Source organism: Ailuropoda melanoleuca, chromosome 1 (assembly GCF_002007445.2).
Source record: "Ailuropoda melanoleuca isolate Jingjing chromosome 1, ASM200744v2, whole genome shotgun sequence".
Lineage (NCBI taxonomy): Eukaryota > Metazoa > Chordata > Mammalia > Carnivora > Ursidae > Ailuropoda > Ailuropoda melanoleuca.
The window spans coordinates 195,660,308-195,681,399 of NC_048218.1; the positions used below are offsets into that span (position 1 = coordinate 195,660,308).

Here is a 21,092-nt window from a genome sequence, read left to right on the forward strand (position 1 = left end):
TAGATAATACACATCCTAACAATATTAGAGAAAATGTCTAACAATGATAGTGTATTAATGCTACAGGCAAACTTTCTCTCAGAGACCTGTATCTTCAACAGACAAACCAGATTTAAGATACCAAATTAGATGTATACCAAAATATATGTAGCTGTGAAAAAGAAACGAATTTTGGACTTATGAGAGTCCACTGGCTAATAATATAATTTAGGGGTATCATTTCATGATTAACTCTCTTCTAAATAATGTGTTCATGAAATGTCGCTATTATTCAGGCAGATGAGATTTTAGAAAGATCAGTTCAGTAATAAACAATCAAAATTCCAAATCACTGCCCTACAAGCTCGTTTGGCTGCATTAATAAAACTTCTCAACAAATAAGCATTAGCACAGGTGAATAAAAGCATCCGGAATGATAGATACATTCTCAACTTGCATTACTTAGGAAAGATCATTTTCCCACTGAGGGCTAGAGTTTTAAAATGATGTGTGCTATAAATTCCAAACTATTCATGAGCTAGAACAGGAGTCTGCAAACTATCACCCAGATGCTTGTTTTTGTAAGTAAAGTTTTACTGGAATGCAGCCATGCTTGTCATTTTTGTGAGTCTACGGCAGCTTTTTAAAATTATAGTTGACACACAATGTTTCGTGAGTTTCAGGTACCCAACATAGTGGCTGGACAACTCTATAGGTTATGGTTTGGTCACCGCAAGCGTAGCTACCATCTGTCACCATCCAGCCCTATCACAATGCCACCGACTATATTCCTGTGCTGTACCTTTCATCCCCGTGACGTACACATTCCATCACTGGAAGCCTGTACTGGGTCCCACTCCCTGCACCCATTTTGCCCATCCTCCTACCCCCTTCTCTCTGACAACCATCAGTTCTCTGTAATTATGGGTCTGTTTATGCTTTTTTGTTTTGCTTGTTACATCCCACATGTAAGCGGAATCATATGTTGTCTTTCTCTGATTTCACTTAGCATTATTCCCTCTAGATATGTCCATGTTGTTGCAAATGGCAAGATTTCTTTCCTTTTTACGGCTGAGTAATTTTCCATTGTGTATATGCGTGTGTGTATCTCATTTATCCATTCATCTATGGACACTAGACTGCTTCCACATCTTGGCTACTGTAAATAATGCTGCAATGAACACAGGAGTGCACATACCTTTCCTTGTTAGTGTTTTAGTCTTCTCTGGGTAAATACCCAGTAGTAGAATTATCGGATCATATGCTATTTCTAATTTTTCTAAGAAACCTCCATACTGTATCCTACAATGGCTGTACCAATTTACATTCCCACCAACAGTGCACAACAGGTTTTTTTTTTTTCCTGTGTCCTCGACAACATTTGTTATTCCTTATCTTTTTGATACTAGCCATTCTGACTGGTATAAGGTATTATTATCTCATTGTGCCTTTGATTTACACTTCTCTAATGATTAGTGATGTTGAACATCGTTTCATGTGTCTGTTGGCATCCTATATATGCGTTCTTTGGGTGTTTTGGGTGCTGAGTTTAAGTTTATATAATTTGGATATTAATCCCTTACTGAATATATCATTTGTAAATCTTCTCTCATTCGGTAGGTTGCCTTTTCATTTTGTTAATAGCGTCTTTCACTGTGCAAAGGCTTTTATTTTGGTGCAGTTACCATAGTTTATTTTTGTTTCCCTTGCCTTAGAAAAATGTTGCTAAGGCAATGTCAAAGAGATAACTATGTTTTTTGGGTTTTCTTTTTTGGAAATTTATTTCAGGTCTTTCAGGTCATTACTCCATTTTGAGTTTATTTTTTGCACTTGATGTAAGAAAGTGGTCCAGTTTTTGTTTGTAATTGTGCAGTTTTCTCAGCATTTTTATTGAAGAGACTTTCTTTTCCTCATTGTATATTCTTGCATCCTCAGTCATAGGTTTATTGACCATATTAAGCATGAGTTTGTTTCTGGGCTCCATTCCGGTGTACTGAACAGATGTGTGTATTTCTGTGACAGTACCATACTGTTTCATTATAGCTTTGTAGTATGTATCTTGAAATCTGGGGTTGTGATGCCTCCAGCTTTGTTCCTTCTCAAGACTGCCTTGGCTATTCATGTTTTCTGTGATTCCATACAAATTTCAGTACTTGTTCTAGTTTGTCCATGGCAGCATTAGAGCTACAGTGACCATGTGGTCTGCAAAGCCATACATGACCCTCTAAGAAAAAGTGTGCCAATCTCTGGATTATAGGATTTTTTAAAAAAAGATTTTATTTATTTATTGGACAGAGATAGAGACAGCCAGTGAGAGAGGGAACACAGGCAGGGGGAGTGGGAGAGGAAGAAGCAGGCTCATAGCGGAAGAGCCTGATGTGGGGCTCAATCCCACAACGCCGGGATCATGCCCTGAGCCGAAGGCAGACGCTTAACTGCTGTGCCACCCAGGCGCCCCGGGATTATAGGATATTTTTATCACCTTTTAAATATTCCTTTTATTCCCAAAATTTCCTGCTTGAGATTTTTTAGGGCAAAACAACAAAACAAAAAACCTTATTCAATGAGAAAATTACAATTCAAAACGGTATCTACTTCAACAGTCTGTTTTGCTTTGATAAAAACAGGCTGACGTCGATTAGGCTCGGCCTTTTTATTGACCACTGTGCTGTCTGGTTGCCACTCCTCTAGCACAGAAGTCTCTTTCACACTCTTGCTTGGGCTTCTTCCTTTTCTGCTACTGCTACATTTCCCAGGATGCTTCTTGAGCCTGCATTTTAACCTGTTTCATCATCTGTGTCCTTGTCTCTTCACCCCAGTTTTACATACGTTTTTCATGTACTCCTTTTCATCTTATAAGTTATCATTTAACAATTCTATAGTAGCTATTTTTTTAAACTTTAGTGTTTGTTTTGTATTTTATATATTCACTTAGATTTATTCACATAGTAATTTCTTGATCATCATCCTTCTTACATCTCACTTTTTCTCTTTGGTTTTAATTTGAAGTGCATCCAAATCTTCACTTCTTTGTTACTCAGGGTACTGACCACTTCTGGGCTTGGAGCAGACTTGGATCAGCTCCTACCTTTTCTAACAATACTCTCTTGCTCATTTCAAGAGATGGTTCCTTCTTCAACCCAATCCCTTCTGCTTTCTGTGTCTGAAGGATTCACTCTAATTTCTTCTCTGTTTCAAAGCAAATATTGATACATTCATTTTAAAAACCTCGTTTCTGTCATAGGAGGGCAAAAAGTGGATACCATGGCATGTGCTCATACCTCAATCTTGAAGTGGAAGTTCCACAGGTATTGATCTTTTTTTAATTATTACTAGCTCAGAAAAGAAAAAAATTCAGGCCAAATAACTTTTACCTACAGAAATATACATGTTCTGTTTCTCACAACTGTCCCTGACTGTAATTCTGATAGGCAATCTTAAGCAGTAGAAAGAACATGGACTTCTGAGTCATAATCCTGGAACAAATCTCAATTCCATTATATTTCGTTGGATGTTTGTTAGGTAGATATTTAACCTCCCTGAGCCAAATGGTTTCCTTATCCATAATATGGAGATAATTATACCTATGTATTTGGGTTGACAGAAATTAAAGATTATATAAACAAAGTGCTTAGTACATACTATGTTCTCCACAGATGTTGTTTCTTTTGCTATATGAACAATCAAGAATTAAATGTTAATTCCCACTTTTGTCATAAACTCCATCTTCCACTGGATTAGAGACAAAAACTTATCCAGTAAGTGATCTAGTATATCACATAGTTTGATTCTGAATATTCTAGCAATCCTCTTTCATTTGTTTTTGTGGTTCTTCCTTTTACCCCTATTAGTTGTGATGATACTGAGTTTTTAACTTCATTTACTTTGGCTTTTTTCCTATACTAATGAGATGCCAGCTGGATAATATCAACTTGGTAAACTTTAAGTTCATAATAATCCATAAGGATTCAAACTTTTGATAAAAGGCAGAACCAGATTTCATAATACAAACATTGATTGTAACCAAAAAAATGCTCTGGAATAGCCTTATTTTAGCAACTAAGGATTTTCGAAAGAGCACAATCAATTTCCAAAACAATATTTGGCTAACAAAACTATAGGGTATCCATTAAAGAAGCTTATGCAATAATAAAAAATCAAAGTAATTTTGAAAAAGCAGAACTAAATTTTACTACTCTGCTTTCATAAAAAAACCCTTTCACCCAAAATAACAGCTCTGCATGGGTACAATTGATCTGCCATTAACAGAGCCATCTCTGAATGTCACTTCAAAAATCAAGGCTCAGACACAAAGAACAGTATTACAGTCACAAGTAAAAGAAAAAAATAAGCTAGTTAAAAGTCAAACAACTCAACTTACAATCAATAATGGTAGCAACAGTGTATATAATTAGAGACCCTTCTAAAAAACATATTAGGGCCTAATGTACATGCAAATCAAGGCAGGAGATTCTTTAACAATGGAATCGTACAGTCATGTCTCAATGACCTGGAGCATCCTGCTCTGGAAATAAGGAATACCAACGATAGTCTGGGACTTCTCTAGCATAACAATAATCGTACTATGAGGATCGGAAAGAAATACAGAGTTTGAGACAGGAGTATCTCATTTAATAAATCATCAGAGCCTAAGCTAAAAAGGATATCTTTTTAGTTTTAATTAGGTTTTTATTTTCAGAGAACAAAATCTTAGCTGGGTAGAAAACTATCAGGGAAAGAGGGACAAAAGGGGAGGAAAAATCTTGTTTTATTCTGACTTATGAATTTATATTTTGGGCTGTAATTGACATATAACATTTGTATTAGTTTAAGGCGTATACCACAATGATTTGATACATGCATATATTACAAAATGATTACCACAAAGTTAACATCTATTGCCCCTCACCTAGTTTTTTTCTTGTGATGAGAACTTTTAAGACTTACTCAGTAATTTTCAAAAACACAAGACAGTATTATTACTGTTTCTTTTACTATACACTTAGCATGGACTTAATTTAATTCCCCTGGCCTCAACCTATCTGCTGAGGAACAGAGCTGAGAAGCAAAGAGAAATGAGATCCTGGTAATGTGGCTTAAGCCCAGGGTCAGGCTGTGTGCCTCAACTGTTGTTATGTGAGTCAACAAGATCTTTTTACTGTTTAAGCCTACCTGAGCTGGGTTTAGTTACGTGCAGTATCAAGAGTTCTAACTAACTAATAAAATATTGGAATTACATAAATCTTTAACAAACTGTAAATCAATACTGTAGCCTGCGACAACCAGTTTTGAATATGGTTAAGCAAAAATATTCTCCCAGGGATGCTATGGGTGATCCCGTACTTTCCAAAGGTATTTTATTTTATTTTTTTTTGGAGGAGAAAAATAGGTTTTTTCATTCTGAGCTTCCCATAGCAAGGGAGTCAGCCATCAAGCCTTGCATTCTGGCAGACTCAAAAACAGGTGGGGCAGTGGAAAACAATTCACAAAGTAGTGATAAAAGGAAGACTTCCAGAAGCTGTCAGCTTAAAAAAAAGAAAACTTTTCATGGATGTGGGGGGAAGAGTAGGACAGAGTGACTAGAAATCTTTGTGAGCACATCCTACCACAGATTCTGGATCCACTGCAGTGACCAAGAATATTTTCATTTGTTTTGGCTTTGGGAGAACCACATCATTCATATCAGTATAATGTGTAGTATCTAAAAATTACTGTTGATTTATACCCCCTCTCACAAAATAAAAACCCAACCCCAAACCAGTAACAACCACACACTTAAAGAAATTCAGTAATGGTGTTTAACAAGCACCTATGGGGAAAAAAACCCTAGTTTTAGAGAACCTGAATTAATTGCTTTCACAGTTTAAAAAATTATCAATAAAGAGTTTTTAAAGATTTTAAAGATTTAAAGAGTTAAGCATAAAATCCTCGTTAGTCTTAGTCAAAATAAAAGCTATTTACTGAACACTTATGCATCAGGTACTGTGGGAAAATGCTTTATGTACATTTACTCAATTTCTGTATCTTCCTTTAGCAGATCTTATAATTTTTATTGTTTTTTTCCATTACTGTGTGACTGCTTAAGCTAAGTATTTGGTTGGTCAGTTAAATTGTGTGTGGTATCAGAGACAGAAAACTAGGGGCAATATTTATAGCATATAAACAGCATTTTCTAGAGTATGCCATGAAATGATAAGCTTGGGATTAATATTGGTGCCTTATTTTATAAAGATTTCTTATCTTCCATCATTTGCAGGTTCCATCTAATACAGCTAGAATGGTTGCAACTGACTGGGTTGTTGAGACTGGAATTTGAACTACATCTAAGAGTTAACACTAGAAAGGGGCGCCTGGGTGGCACAGCGGTTAAGCATCTGCCTTCGGCTCAGGGCGTGATCCCGGCATTATGGGATCGAGGCCCCACGTCAGGCTCCTCTGCTATGAGCCTGCTTCTTCCTCTCCCACTCCTCCTGCTTGTGTTCCCTCTCTTGCTGGCTGTCTCTATCTCTGTCGAATAAATAAATAAATAAAATCTTTAAAAAAAAAAAAAAAGAGTTAACACTAGAAAATTCCAAACTTACCAGGACTCCAAGCATATCAAGACACCAGATGACTTGGAAGGCCCTTATTTAGAGCAAACTGCCCCTAATAATCTACTCAGCATGTACTATAGAAAATGAAGCTTACAAATTTCATACTAAGGCTACTCAAAGAGTGGTCTGTGAACCTGGTACCAAACTGTTTGTTAGTAGTCCAGGACAACATTATCTACATCACTAAGTATAATGCTTAGTTCAGCTAACTTGTTTTTTCATAGCAAGATACTCTTGATGAAGAAGACGGGACTGATTTAAATTCTAGCCCAAGATCCTTACCCACCATGAACTGGTAACGGTTTGTGGACCAGCTATTTGGAATAACATTTGTTCTAGACCTCAATTTTAAATACTGCCTCTAGTTTTCTGTCTCTGATGCCACACACAATTTAAGTGACCAAATACTTAGCTTCAACAGTCACACAGTAATGGAAAAAACAATAAAAATTAGCAACTGAGTACAAAAAATAATCGGATACCTAGGAATAAACCCAACCAAGAGGTGAAAGACCTGTACTCTGAAAACCATAAAACACTGATGAAAGAAATTGAAGATGACACAAATGGAAAGATATTCCACGCTCATGCATTGGAAGAACAAATACTGTTAAAATGTCTATACCACCCAAAGCAATCTACACATTTAATGCAATTCCTATCAAAGTACCAACAGCATGATTCACAGAGCTAGAACAAAGTCATAGGGATTTGGATTTGTTGCTAGACCAAAGAATCCTAAAATTTGTATGGAACCACAAAAGACCCCAAATAACCAAAGCAACACTGAAAAAAGAAAAAGCTGGAAGGATCTACAATTCCAGACTTCAAGCTCTACAACAAAGCCGTAGTAACCAAAGGAGTAAGGTACCGGCCCAAAAACAGACACATAGATCAACGGAACAGAACAGAAAACCCAGAAATGAACCCACAATTATATGGTCAATTAATCTTCGACAAAGCAGGAAAGACTATCCAATGGGAAAAAGACCATGTCTTCAACAAATGGTGTTGGGAAAACTGGACAGCAACATAAAGAAATTGGACCACATTCTTATACCATACACAAAAATAAATTCAAAATGGATGAAAAACCTAAATGTGAGACAGGAAACCATCAAATTCCTACAAGAGAACACAGGCAGTAATTTCTTTGACATAGGTCATAGCATCTTTCTAGACATGTCTCCTGAGGCAAGGGAAGCAAAAGCACAAATAAACTACTGGGACATTAAAATAAAAAGCTCCTGCACAGCAAAGGAAAACAACAAAACTAAAAGGCAGCCTATAAAAGGCAAATGACATATCTGATAAAGGATCAGTATCCAAAATATATAAAGGACTTATAAAACCCCAAAACCGAACAATCTGACTAAAAATGGGAAGACATGAGCTGACATTTTTTCCAAAGAAGACATCCAGATGGCCAACGGACACATGATGGATGATGTTAAACATCTTTTTTTTTTTTTTAAGAGATTTTATTTATTTATTTATTCGACAGAGAGAGAGATAGCCAGCGAGAGAGGGAACACAAGCAGGGGGAGAGGGAGAGGAAGAAGCAGGCTCATAGCAGAGGAGCCTGACATGGGGCTCGATCCCACAATGCCGGGATCACGCCCTGAGCCGAAGGCAGACGCTTAACCGCTGTGCCACCCAGGCGCCCCTAAACATCTTTTCATCAGGGAAATGCAATTCAAAATTACAATGAGATATCACCTCACACCTGTCAGAATCGCTAAAATCAACACAAGAAATAACCGGTGTTGGTGAGGATGTGAAGAAAGGGGAACTCTCGCACACTGTTAGTGGGAATGCGGACTGGGGCAGCCACTCTGGAAAACCGTATGGAGGTTCCTCAAAAAGTTAAAAATACAACTACTCTATGATTCAGCAATTGCACTACTAGGTATTTATCCAAAAAATACAAAAATACTAATTCAAAGCAATACACACACCCCAATGTTTACAGCCGCATTGTCTTCATCCAGCGATGAAAGGATAAGATGGAATATTATTCATCCATAAAAAGAATGAAATCTTGCCATTTGCAACAATATAGATGGAGTTAGAGAACACTACGCTAAGCAAAATGAGTCAGAGAAAAACAAATACCATATGACTTCACTCATCTGTGGAATTTAAGAAACAAATGAGCAAAGGGGGGGGAAGAGACAAACAAAGAAACAGGCTCAACTACAAAGAACCAACTGATGGGTTACCAGCAGGGAGGGAGGGGATGGGGGAAATAGGTGATGGGGATGAAGGAGGGCACTCGTCGCGAGGAGCACCGGGTTTGTATGCAAGTGTTGAATCGCTGTATTGTACACCTGAATCTAATATGACACTACATATCAACCAAGTGGAATTTTAAATAAAAACTTAAAAACAATTAGCAAGTGACCTCACCTTTGACAGAAGCAATTTCACACAGGAAACATGACCTTCATAGACAGCAGACAGAAGAGGGGTGATATGATGTTTATCTGGAGCCTATGAAACAATGAGATAAAAAAACCACTTTATTTTTCAACTTCTTCCTTCTTTCTAGATTTAGAGAACTATTAATGTTACCCTATTTGCCTTGTTACACAAAATCACTTCACAGCCACAAGTTCCCTGCCGTCTAGAGAGCTGCCAAGGCCCAAGCCCGTAAGCAGCGTCTCCTTGGGCATCAGCGCAGTGAAGCAGAGGGCGCAGCGCTTTGACTTCAGCTCAAACCTTGGCTCTGCCACTTACTGTACTGACTAGTTATTTAACCTCTTCGAGACCCAGGTCCTCACTATCGTAGGAATGCCAGTGAGGTCCAGGAAGGGAAGAGGTGGGTAGAACTGGCCACTGAAGAGGTAAAAGACCGCCACAATGGGGCCAGGTGACATGGTGTCCCCTGAAATGTGCACAGTGGATCTCATTGCTGTCATGGTTAAACATGTTTCCAAAACTCTGAAAAGCTACAAAAGGCAAGTGCCGGGAGATGACTGCTCCTGTCTGACCATCTGCCTATTGACCTTTGTCCAAAACTCCAATTTGGATTTATCCTCTGACTGCAGAGTCCTATCCTCCATGCATGACAGCCACTTGCTAACTCTAGATAGTTTTAAAAAGTCTGTTTGTGCTGCTTATATAAAAAAAAAAAATCCCAATTATATATTTCTAAGTTACAGGAAATTTGATATATTTCAGACTATATTCTTATAAGTCTGTAGAAAATAATTACCCCAGGCATACAACAGGAATTTTTTCTAAAATGACAATGTTCTTGGGACACCTGGGTGGCTCAGTCCATTAAGTGTCTGCCTTTAGCTCAGGTCATGATCCTGGGGTCCTGGGATCTAGTCCTGCATCAGGCTCCTTGCTCAGCAGGGAGCCTGCTTTTCCCTCTGCCTGACGCTCCCCCTGCTTGTGCTCTCTCTCTCTGACAAATAAATAAAATCTTTAAAAAAAAATAAAATGACAATGTTCTTTACATACATTAATATCTGCTCCTTTCAGAAGCAGAAATTCCAGGATTTCAAGCTGCCCACAGTCTGCTGCATAATGAAGAGGCTTCCTTCCACCTTCTAGTGTCCGGTTGACATCTTCTCCCTTATAAGAGAAGCCAAATGAAAATGATTTTTAGATAGATGGTAGACTGAAGATGGGTGGGACATGAGATACCTGGGATTTTTCCCTTCTTAAGGTTTAAGAGTTTCATGAAACAATTACATTTCCTGCGAAGTGAAATAAGTAACCAAGAAGTTGAAATCAAATTCTGCACAGTAGCACACACGCAGTATGAAGATAATTCAATCATGACTAGTCAAACTGAAAACAAAAGACAATAATGCTGTCATGAAATATGTTACTGTGCTCTATTTCTAGGGAGTTCAGTCAGCATAATGTCAGGATGGGGCCACAGAAAACTGGTAAGTTCAAATACTGAGAGTTTAGGCAGATCACAGGACATGTATTGTAATTCAAGGAAAAGCATCATTATTTTGAAGGAAGTAGACATCATTATCACAAGGTAGTCAGTACTGCTACTAAGAATCATTTCCTTCATTTAACATTTACTAAAGCCCTGCTATATGGCAGGCACTGTGCACAGAGAAGACAAAGGTGAACAAAATCAGACATGGCTTCTGACTGCATGGAGCTAACCATCTAGTGTGGGGAGGCAGACATTAATCAAATAATCACATAATTAATGTCAAAATATAACTGCTATGAAGGAAAGGAATTCAGTGCTATACAAATACTGAAGAACAGGACTTAATCTTGGTGGAGTGGGTCATGTTAGAAAATGAACTTAAGGCTTCAAAAAAGTTTTCATTCATTGAGAAGATCCTAACAATAATAAATACAACCAGCCTCTTTACTGGTCAGGCCTGGCACTGTGCTAGACACATACTCTCTGATCTTCAAACCAACCTACAAGGAGAAAATCTCCACTTAATAAATGAAAAGTCTGAAGCTAAAAGCGGTTAACTTTTTACTGTGGCTTAGTAACAAGAGAGATCTAAACTCATTGTCTTTCTAAACCACCATGTTGCCTCCAATTCAATATTTGTCCTTTCTTAAGCAAAGTTCAGGTTGCAGAGTAGCAACAGGTCTGAAGGAATTTATTTTCTCTACTATACGAGTCACTTATCTTGGTTTGGTCAACTCATCAAGCCAGATTCTGAATCAGAATGTTCAGAACCCTATCATTCCATGGCCATTACAAGCTGTTCCTTCAAAACACCCTCTATATGGATTTAGAAGAAAAGTGTTCAACATGCTTAGTCACCGGAGACGGGGTTGAAGCTCCAACTTTTCTACTTATTTGGGACCTGAGACTGGTTACTTTCCAAATCTGTTTCCTTATCTGTAAAATGGGAATAAAAATGCTTAGACCCTACAAGGTTTTAGTGCATCATTAAGCATAGTTTCTGACACAGAGTAAAATGTTTAATAAAGGTTAACTATTATTTCTGTGGCTCCCTGATGTTGGTTTATATGGCACTAAAAGACTATCCAAAATTGAGTTAAGGCATGTTTCTGCATAATGGTTGAAATTTAAAGGTATGATTTAATGTAATATACTGGCTATTCAGAAACAAATAGTAAGGGCAACTTGGTGTGCCACCGTAGCCTTTATTCACAGCTCACAAGTGGGAGGCTTTGAGGCAAATGGAGATACTGCTTCAACGATACTCAAATATAACTAGTTTTCCTTACATTATTAATATTTCCTTTCCATTATTAACATTAACTAGAGAGCATTAACTAGATAGGTGTTTTCACTGAAAAGAAAGTATTGCTTGTAGTAATGACTGTCAAAAATATATTTTCTTGAATCAAAATAAGTGGCATCTTCCTTCCCCGCTTAGTGTTAAGTATGGAAAATGCATATGAAATCGAGTTGTGAGTTTAAACTTTCTCCTTTATCCCTGCAGACACTGTTTTTACAGTTCTTTCTTTAGCAGACAAAAAATGACAGTATCAGAGAGGCTTCATGTGACTGACAGGGAAGAAAGGATCCTCTTCTGCGGAGCCTTTGCAAAAGCTGTACTTACTTATAGAGAAAGTTATAGTACAAAGACCTATAGTGGAAAAGTCGCAAGGCCTCAAAATAATTTTTGTACTTTCACCTAAAAAACTAGAGAGTATTACACACACACACACACACACACACACACAACCAAACTAGATAGTATTATGCTAAGTGAAATAAATTGGCTAGAGAAAGACAAATACCATATGATTTTACTCATGTGGAATTTAAGAACAAACAAGCAAAAACAAACAAAAAAACTGACATAGGTTAAAAAAAAAAAAAAAGAGAAAGAGAGGGGCAAACCAAGAAACAGACCCTTAACTACAGAGAACAAACTGATGGTTACCAGAGTGGAGGTGGGTGGGGGGATGAGTGAAATAGGTGATGGGGATTAAGGACCACACTTGAGATGAGCCCTGGGTGATGTATGGAAGTGCTGAATCACTATACTGTACACATGAAACTAACATTACACTGTATGTTAACTGGAATTTAAATAAAAACTTAAAACTAGGGAGTAGAAAAAAGGTTTATGGAAATCCCTATACCTTCTGCTCAATTTTGCTGTGAACCTAAGTATGCTCCAAAAAATAAAGTTTATTTTTAAAAAGCAAAGTCAAATTCAAAGTAAGCCAGACACAAGAATAGAAGAGCAGGAACTAATGAAACAGAAAACAAAAAAGTAATAGAAATCAAAAGCTGATTCTCCGAGATCAATACAATTGATAAATCTCTAACCAGAGTGATCTGAAAAATAAAGAGTGCAAACACAAAGTGCTAATATCAGATTTTACTGATTACCTTCCCACAAAGAGACTCCCAGGCCCTAGGGGGCTACACCGGCAAATTTTACCAAACATTTAAGAAAAAGGGTAATACCAACTCTTCCAGAAGATAGGAGCACTTCCACTCATTTTATGAGGTCAGCATTACTCTTCAAAATGCAAACAAAGAGGACACAAAAGAACACTACAACAAAAGAACGCTACAGGCTAATATCCTTCATGAACACAAGTTCTAAACAAAATTTTAGCAAACTGAACCCACAAATATATGAAAAGAATATAACCATGACCAAAAGTTTATCCCAGGAATACAAAGTTGGTTAAATATTTGAAAAGTCAGTCAACATAATTCACCATTTCAACAAATCAGAAAAGAAAAACCATATGATCATTTCGGTAGGTGAAAAAGCATCTGACAAAACCCTACATCCCTTCCTGATAAAAACTCAGCTAACTATGGAAAGAAGAAAATTTCCCTGGCCTAATAAGGGGCTTCCAAAAAAAAAATTAACTACAACTAACATACTTCATTGGTGACATACTGAATGCTTTGCCCCTAAAAATCAGGAACAAGATAAGACATCTCTGTTTTTATCAATTCTACTCAACACAGTACTGAAGTTCTAACCAATGCAATTAGGCAAGAAAAAAAATTCCATTTTGGGGGAAAAAAAAGTAAAAGTGTCTTTATTTGCAGGTGACGTGATCATCTATGTAGAAAATTCCATGGAATCTACCAAAAAGCTACTAGAACTAGTAAGTAACTTTACCAGTGTTTCAGGACAAAACAATATATAAAATCAACTGCATTTTTGTATATTAGCAATGAGTAATTGCAAATCAGAAGTAAAATCAGTATTATTTACAAGAGCATCCAAAGATATGAAATACTTAGTGATAAATTAACAAAAATGTGAAATATACACCAAAAACTACTAAAAATTATTGAAATTATAGAGGACCTTAAAGAAATGGAGAGATATACCATGTTTGTGGGTTGGAAGGCTCAGGACTGTAGAGATGTCAATTCTCCCCAAACTGATGTGTAGATTCAACACAATACCAGTCAAAACCACAGGAGGCTTTTTAAAGAAACTAACAAACTGATCCTAAATATCATCTAGAAATGCAAAGAATCCGGACTAGCCAAAACCACTTTAAAAAAGGACAAGCTGGAAGGCTAGTACTACCTGATTTCAAGAATTACTAAAAATGAAGTAATCAAGAAAGTACAGCATTGCCATAAAATTATAAAATATGCAAACTTTTGGGGTGCCTGGGTGGCTCAGTCGGTTAAGCATCTGCCTTTGGATCAGGTCATGATCCTGGAGTTCTGCTGCACTGGGCTCCCTGCTCAGAGGGGAGTCTGGCTTCTCCCTCTCCCTCTTCCCCTCCCCCTGCTCCTTCTCTCTCTCCCTCAAATAAATAAAATCTTTAAAAAACCCCAAAATATGCAAACTGTTATCACTATAGTGAAAGAAAGCAGATCAGTGGTTGCCTGGGGGAAGGAGAGGGGAGGGACAATAGGAGGGCAGGATTACAAAAGAGCAGTGACGGTAATGGAGGTGTTCATTACCTTGACTGTGGAGATGATTTCACAGGTATACACATGTCAAAACTTACCAAACTGTACACTTTAAATATGTGTAGTTTGTTGTATTTCAATTATACCTCAGTAAAAGATTTTCCTGAAATCAAACCTCTGTAGCTCTATTCTTACAAAATGGGCTGCTAACAAAGCAATATTTGAGATAGGATGAGAACAAGGGTGACTCATAATCTTTGTGGGAGTGTTCAAGAGCAAAAGCTAGTTGAGGTCAAGTTCCTTCACTGTTAGTGCTGAAGGAAAAACTGTGGCCTTACATCCTATACCTCAACTAACTACATGGAACCAGAAGTTTTAAAGCGGGATGAGAGAGGATCAATGTGACCCCCAACCAGCTGGGTGGGCTTCAGAGATCAAAACAATTGTCTGAATTGCTGGAAAAAACATCCTTATCAATATCCTACCTTTTAGCACTATTTTGTCTACTCCATTCTTTACTCTGCAACTACAGGGAGCTTGCTAAACACGAACTGTGATCACATCATTCCCTTTTAAAAAGTCATCTGATGGCTATTCATTGTTCCCAGAGAATAATGTCTAAACAACATACTTCAGAAGATCTGGAGTGATCTATCTGGTGACTACCCTTTCAACTTCAATTCTCACAGCATTCCTCCCCCAGTACCCCCATTTCCCCTCCCCATACCCCCCTCCTTTGTTTAGTTAATGCCCACTAATCCTTTAGAAGCAGGCTTTAATACAACTGCCCGTGGAGAGTCATCTCTAACCACCTCAGCTCTGAGTGATGTGAGCTCACAGGTGTGCTCAAAGCACCTTGCATTTCCCTGTGGTTAACACTCACCACATTGTACTCAAACTGCCTCTATCTGTATCCTCTACGAACACAGGTCAGGTACCATGGCTCTATTATTTACTTTTGCATCTCCAATGCCTAGTATAGTTTCCGACATACAGTAAATGTTGATATGATAAAGCCTCTAGATGAAGAAATGGTGAGGTTTCTCAAGTAATAGATTTGGAAGCAGGTCATACATGACACCTTCCATTTCAAGCAAACATGGATAATACATTAGTTATCTAGTAATAGCAGCAACTTGAGATCAATGGTGTGTTTACTGATGTGGGGGGGGTTTCAATGATAATTTCACCAGGTTTTCAGCGGTCTTGATAGGTGTAACTGCAGTAGTGGTGATAAAATAGGGAAGGAAGATAGTGCTCTATCCAGTTCCTTTCTCCCTACCCTCTGTCCATACTCTAGGCATTAGTGACATCATCAGAGAGGAAGTCAGACACCTGTTCTGTAATCTTGATTCTAATTTAATGAAACATTATGAGCTACAAAGAAAAATCTAATCCTAATTTTGTCTCCCAGATTCTGGGACTAAAGGAAGATGTACTATCTCCAGGGGTCCCTTGGCATTACATGACAATCTTACCATGTTTTCCTTTTTCTCTTGCTTTTCCACTTTCCACAGAGACTATTTTAAATTTCTTTCACTTTTTATATACCTCAGACTTCTCTACCTTCTCTTTCCCTTTCAGTCTCAGCAGATAACCTCACTGTAACCTCTACACACAAGACTGTCTTCAGACAGCCACTCCCTCAGCAACTTCCCTCCCCCACACCTTCCTACCACCACCAACTCTCTCCTCTCCTCCTATCGGAAGCCAAACTCTCACCTCTGTTTTGGATACCATCCTTTCCTGTTTTTTTTACAAAACTTAATCCTTTGTTTATCTCTTTTCTTGCCTGTGTTTTCAACCTCTACTGCTCTATGGGCTCCTTTTCATCAGTATATGCCATGCACAGCTCTTCCACTAAACAAGCAAAATACAACACAATAACCTCTCTTAGACCCATCCTTAGACCTTTCAGTTATTGTTCTCCCTCCTCCCTCTCATGGCTAAATTTTCCAAAAGCACTGTCTATATTTGCTAGCTCCAATTTCTCACCTTCTGTTCTGACTTCCACCCTCAACACTAAACCATAACCATTTTTGCTGAGGTCAGTGACTTCCATGTTGCAAAATGCAAAGGTTATTTCGGTCCTCACCTTAACCTCACAGAAATAACAAAGTGGATCATTTCTTACTTTTTAAAACACACTCTCTTCTGGCTTCAGGGACACCACATTATTGACTACTGCTTCTCTGTTTCCTCTCCTGACTTATCCACGTCTACCAGGAGTTTCATAACAAATTTTGGGGATCTATATATGATTTGAGGATCTATATATGATTTAATCATATATAATTTTAAGAGCTGGTAAGTTCAGTAATCCTTATACAGCCCTGTAATAATACCTATATCAAAATACTTTGACTATTAATTTTTTTTGAGTAACAAATGCTTCCTCAGGTATAAAGTTTACATATATTTTTAAAGACCTCACCATGCAGCAATATTGTGTTTATGAGAATGTTTTTCATCATGATAAGTGTGTAAATAACCATGCAGGTCACAAATAATAACTCTGCACACAGCTTCTTTTTACCAAATGCAGTTGAAGTAACACAGACTGACAAACCTAATTTGTCATCACATCACGGCTTGCCTAGCTTTTCCTTTCAACAAGAATAATCTATCCAGTTTTACTGGATTTTACTCTCTTTCTTTTATCGAAACATGAAGCCTGTTGGTTGTTAAAAATACACAAAATAGATTTTTATTCTATTACAATTATATTTTGCCATATTTTTCTTCTAAGTTGTTTTTAAGCTATTCTTATTTTCTCCAAATATGGCATATTCCAGATACATAATATGGCAAACATAATAAACTCTGCAATATTTTCCAGTGAGTTTAAATTAAATACCTTCTATCCGGAACCACTATAGTGACTATGAAATGCTTTAGAATAGGTTGACTCCTGGTGCCTCTCAAATAAGGGGGTTTAGATTATGGTGGGAAGAGAAAGTCCATGTGATATTCTAAATCAAATGGAACCCAAGAAGAGTTCTAAGATTATTCCATATTCTAACATTTGCAGACTACCTTCTCTGATTCTTCCCTGGTCCTAATCAAAATTATTCATAGAATTAAAAGAAAAAAAAAAGGATGTGATAATGCATGACCAGTTAATAAGTCAGTGAGTTCTATGTTAAGGGGAGAACTGAATAAATTGTAAGCAATATCATTTATTCCAATGTTGAAGCATGACATTTTAGGGCTGGACAGTGGACAGGTTTTCCAAATTTTGAAAATTAAATGACATTACTAGCATTTGTGAAGGTCAGTCATGCTTCATTTCTCAAGTACCACTGTTCTGAATAACCAAGAGTTTCAGTTATACTGATAAATTCTTATCTGACTAGAAAATTATTGGTGAAATGGTCTAATTCGACCTTTAATATCAATAAATCAACTAGTATTTACTAAGAAGCCATGTTCCTAGCATTGTGCTGGGCACACTAATGGTACAAAAAAGTAGAATTGTGGGTCTGTGTCTACCTTATGAATCAGACTACATCTTATACCTCTTTAATTTCTACCACAATGCCTAATATGGTACTTTTAAACTTCAATAATAATTTGTGATTGCTGATTATGATAGTATGTTATAAAATGTTGTACTGAGAAGTAACAGTATTCACTAAGGTGATTTGGAGAGTATGGGTGAACACAGCACATGCGTACGTATTAATTATTATGGTGGATGGATTTCTCATAGGAATTTCCTCCTGGAAATCCAGCAAGTGTTACTTTGGAAAGTACCTACCACATGATAGTTGTGAGGCTTCGCTGAAATAATGTAAGGTGCCTGGCACACAGTGAGCACTCAATAATGCCAAATGCTTTTATTAATAGAGCCCTCAATGGTTCTCACTTGAATAGCTTTCTACTTAATTTCTCCACATTTAACAATTCAACAAATGTCAATCAAGTACCTCAGTGTTCCTAAAAAGTAAGACTGATCGATCATGCTACTCCTTCACTCAAAAAATTCCAACTGCTCCTTCTTGCTGAATAGAAAATCCTCATCACAACACTCAACTCCTCTTCACTTCAACACCAACTTACCAATCTGGCCATTTTACCTCATACATACACTGTTCCCAACACATCAGTGTTTTCCCACTTCTAGGCAACCTCATGTTGTTGCTTTTGTCATGGTTACCCCACTTCCATTCATGTCCTGATCTGCTGAAATTCCACTTACCCTTCGAGACCTATTTTCTCTTGTAAAACTTTTACCTGATATTCTTTTTCCCCCTTGATACTCTTGATATGTAATTCCCTCCTTTTAATCCTCACAGTTCTTAGTTTATGTCTCTGACTACACTTTACCTTTTTTCAATTAGGTATTTGTTATTTATGTACTTCAATAAAAACTCCATTTAAAAAAAGGAGAGTGCCTTACTTATACATACTGCCTACGATGTCTATGGGTGACTTGTGCCAATAGTCCAATTTAATGAATTGGTGCAGTCATATATATAGCATCTTTGTCACACTATGGAACCCGCTACTTACCATAACAACGATCACTCCACAAAGAGGTAGTTTAAAAATATTATTCGTGTGTCTGAAAGTCACAGAGTCTCAGTATTCGAGAGGACTCTGAATGTCATCCAACCCAACCCCTCACTCTGTGTTTGAATCCTTGTTTGTGTATGCCCAACCTACAAGTAAACCTCTCTAATGAAAGGCAACTCAAGATCTTACCAATCAGCTCCTTCCCACTTTACAGTTCTGGTTCTACCCCTTGGGGACACATGGAACAAGCAGTCTCGATTTTCATGTTAGATTACCAATTATGTTTAACAGCCACATCACATTATAACTAAAATGAAATCTCTTTACGTGATTTGCTATTACCCTGAACTTCAGTTACTCATTTTGAGTATACACACAGGGCCATTACATTAATTGCTATTAAATTTCAACTTATAATGGTCATTTTATTTTTCCAGGCTGTCAAGTTCTTGCTAGATTCTTACTGAAAGGAATTTGTTAGTTTTGATTCCCAACCTCCCTCTAGTTGTACCTCACCTAACTTCATTATGGTGACCTAAGACATTCATTAGAAAATGAGAAAAGATGAGGAATGAGCCCCAGCAGTATTCAGGAAACTTCCTTCAGTTCACTACACAAAGAAATAGGCAGCATATGTGGGTATTACCATTCAAACAGTCTTGAATCTAGTTCATTACATTCTTATCCCATCATCCTTTACCATCATTCTCCCAAGCATAACATTAAAATATAAAAATTTCAATGAAATGATTGAGAGTTTGTTCATCTAATAGTAGTCTAGGAACTGCAAAAAAAGGGAAATTAGCACAGCAGGATTTATTTCTAATTGATTCCTTCATAAGTGTTAACAGACAATCCCACAGCCGCCACAAATAATTTAAAAACTAACACATTCATTAGATAACATTTGGAAAAGAGATCTTTCTTCTAGTGAGTCTTGCCATCTAAAACACAACCATGATTACCTTGCTTTCCTTCTGTTTAATTTTTTTCTGTGAAAGTAAATCACACTAATTATTTACCATTTAGGTATCTTGTCTTGCTACCATTCTTGAAAGCTACATGATAGTCTCTCAAGTAGATGTGCCATAGTTTACCTAAATATCCTAATTCTGGACATGTAGATTAATACCAAATACCCTGTACCACTAAAGTTCTTATTTTATAGAACATAACAATATCATACATTTCATTGATTCCAAAGCACGCATTTTCCTGCATTTTAACATCTCTGAAATTGGGTCACAAAATAGAAGAAAAAAAGTTGGAGAACATAAAATGGCAAAATTCGCTGACAGTAAGACCTGCTCATATCACTCTCATGGAAAATTGGTGAGTGTGCCATCAGTTCTAGTTCAGAATTATTTTAACAATGTAATAAAGATATTAAACAAATTAAAACCAGTAGGAACACATTAAATCCTAATGATAATACTAAATGTTTGGAAGTTCTCACTTCTCTAAATTGTGTCCACAAACTAAAACGGAGAGCAAACTGTCCTCCAGTATAAGTGATATATTCTCTGGGACACATTCCTGATATACCTGCCTCAACTTCTGTGAAGACAAACAGAAAAAGACAACTCAAAGAAGCTCAGAATGGGGGTGCCTGGGTGGCTCAGTCGGTTAAGCATCTGACTCTTGATTTCGGTGCAGGTTATGATCTCAGGGTTGTGAGATCAAGCCCCACGTCAGGCTCTGCTTTGGGCATGGAGCCTGCTGAAGATTCTCTCTCTCTGCCTCCCTCCACCTCCCTCCAATTGTGCTCTCTCTCAAAAACAAACAAACAAAACACAACTCAGAAAACCAAGCATACCAGCCAGCTACTTGTACCTTCATTACCTAAGGTGTTACCGAAGCCGCCCCTGTGATCTAGTTACACGTTACCACTCTATACTGCCACGACAGCAAAGATACTACCTACTCCATTCTACCCTTCTTTATCAACAAATTTTGACTTTATTAGGATGGCAATGTGCCCAGCTAGCACACATTTCCCAGCAACTCTACTACCTAGGAGTAGTCAATAGGTGTGAACACAAGTTGAATGGTGCCTCAAGGACTTACTGGAAGATATACTTCTCCTCTTACTCCTGTTTGAATATGAGAATGGTGGCTGAAACTCCAGTAGCCATTTTGTACCATGAGGTGACCCTGAAGACAGAAGCGATTCA

At 37.4% G+C, this 21,092-nt stretch overlaps 1 protein-coding gene across 2 annotated transcripts in view; it reads right to left on the bottom strand.

Annotated features, from left to right (window-relative positions):
• MTPN (myotrophin) overlaps positions 1-21,092 on the bottom strand; it is a 59,915-nt gene that overhangs the window by 12,088 nt on the left and 26,735 nt on the right. For both annotated transcript variants that reach the window (XM_002914203.4, XM_034672809.1), the window contains 2 exons: positions 10,044-10,157; positions 8,982-9,065 (listed from right to left, as the gene is read on the bottom strand). In XM_002914203.4, the coding sequence (XP_002914249.1) occupies positions 8,982-9,065; positions 10,044-10,157 (198 nt within the window). The remainder of the gene's footprint in view (positions 1-8,981; positions 9,066-10,043; positions 10,158-21,092) is intronic.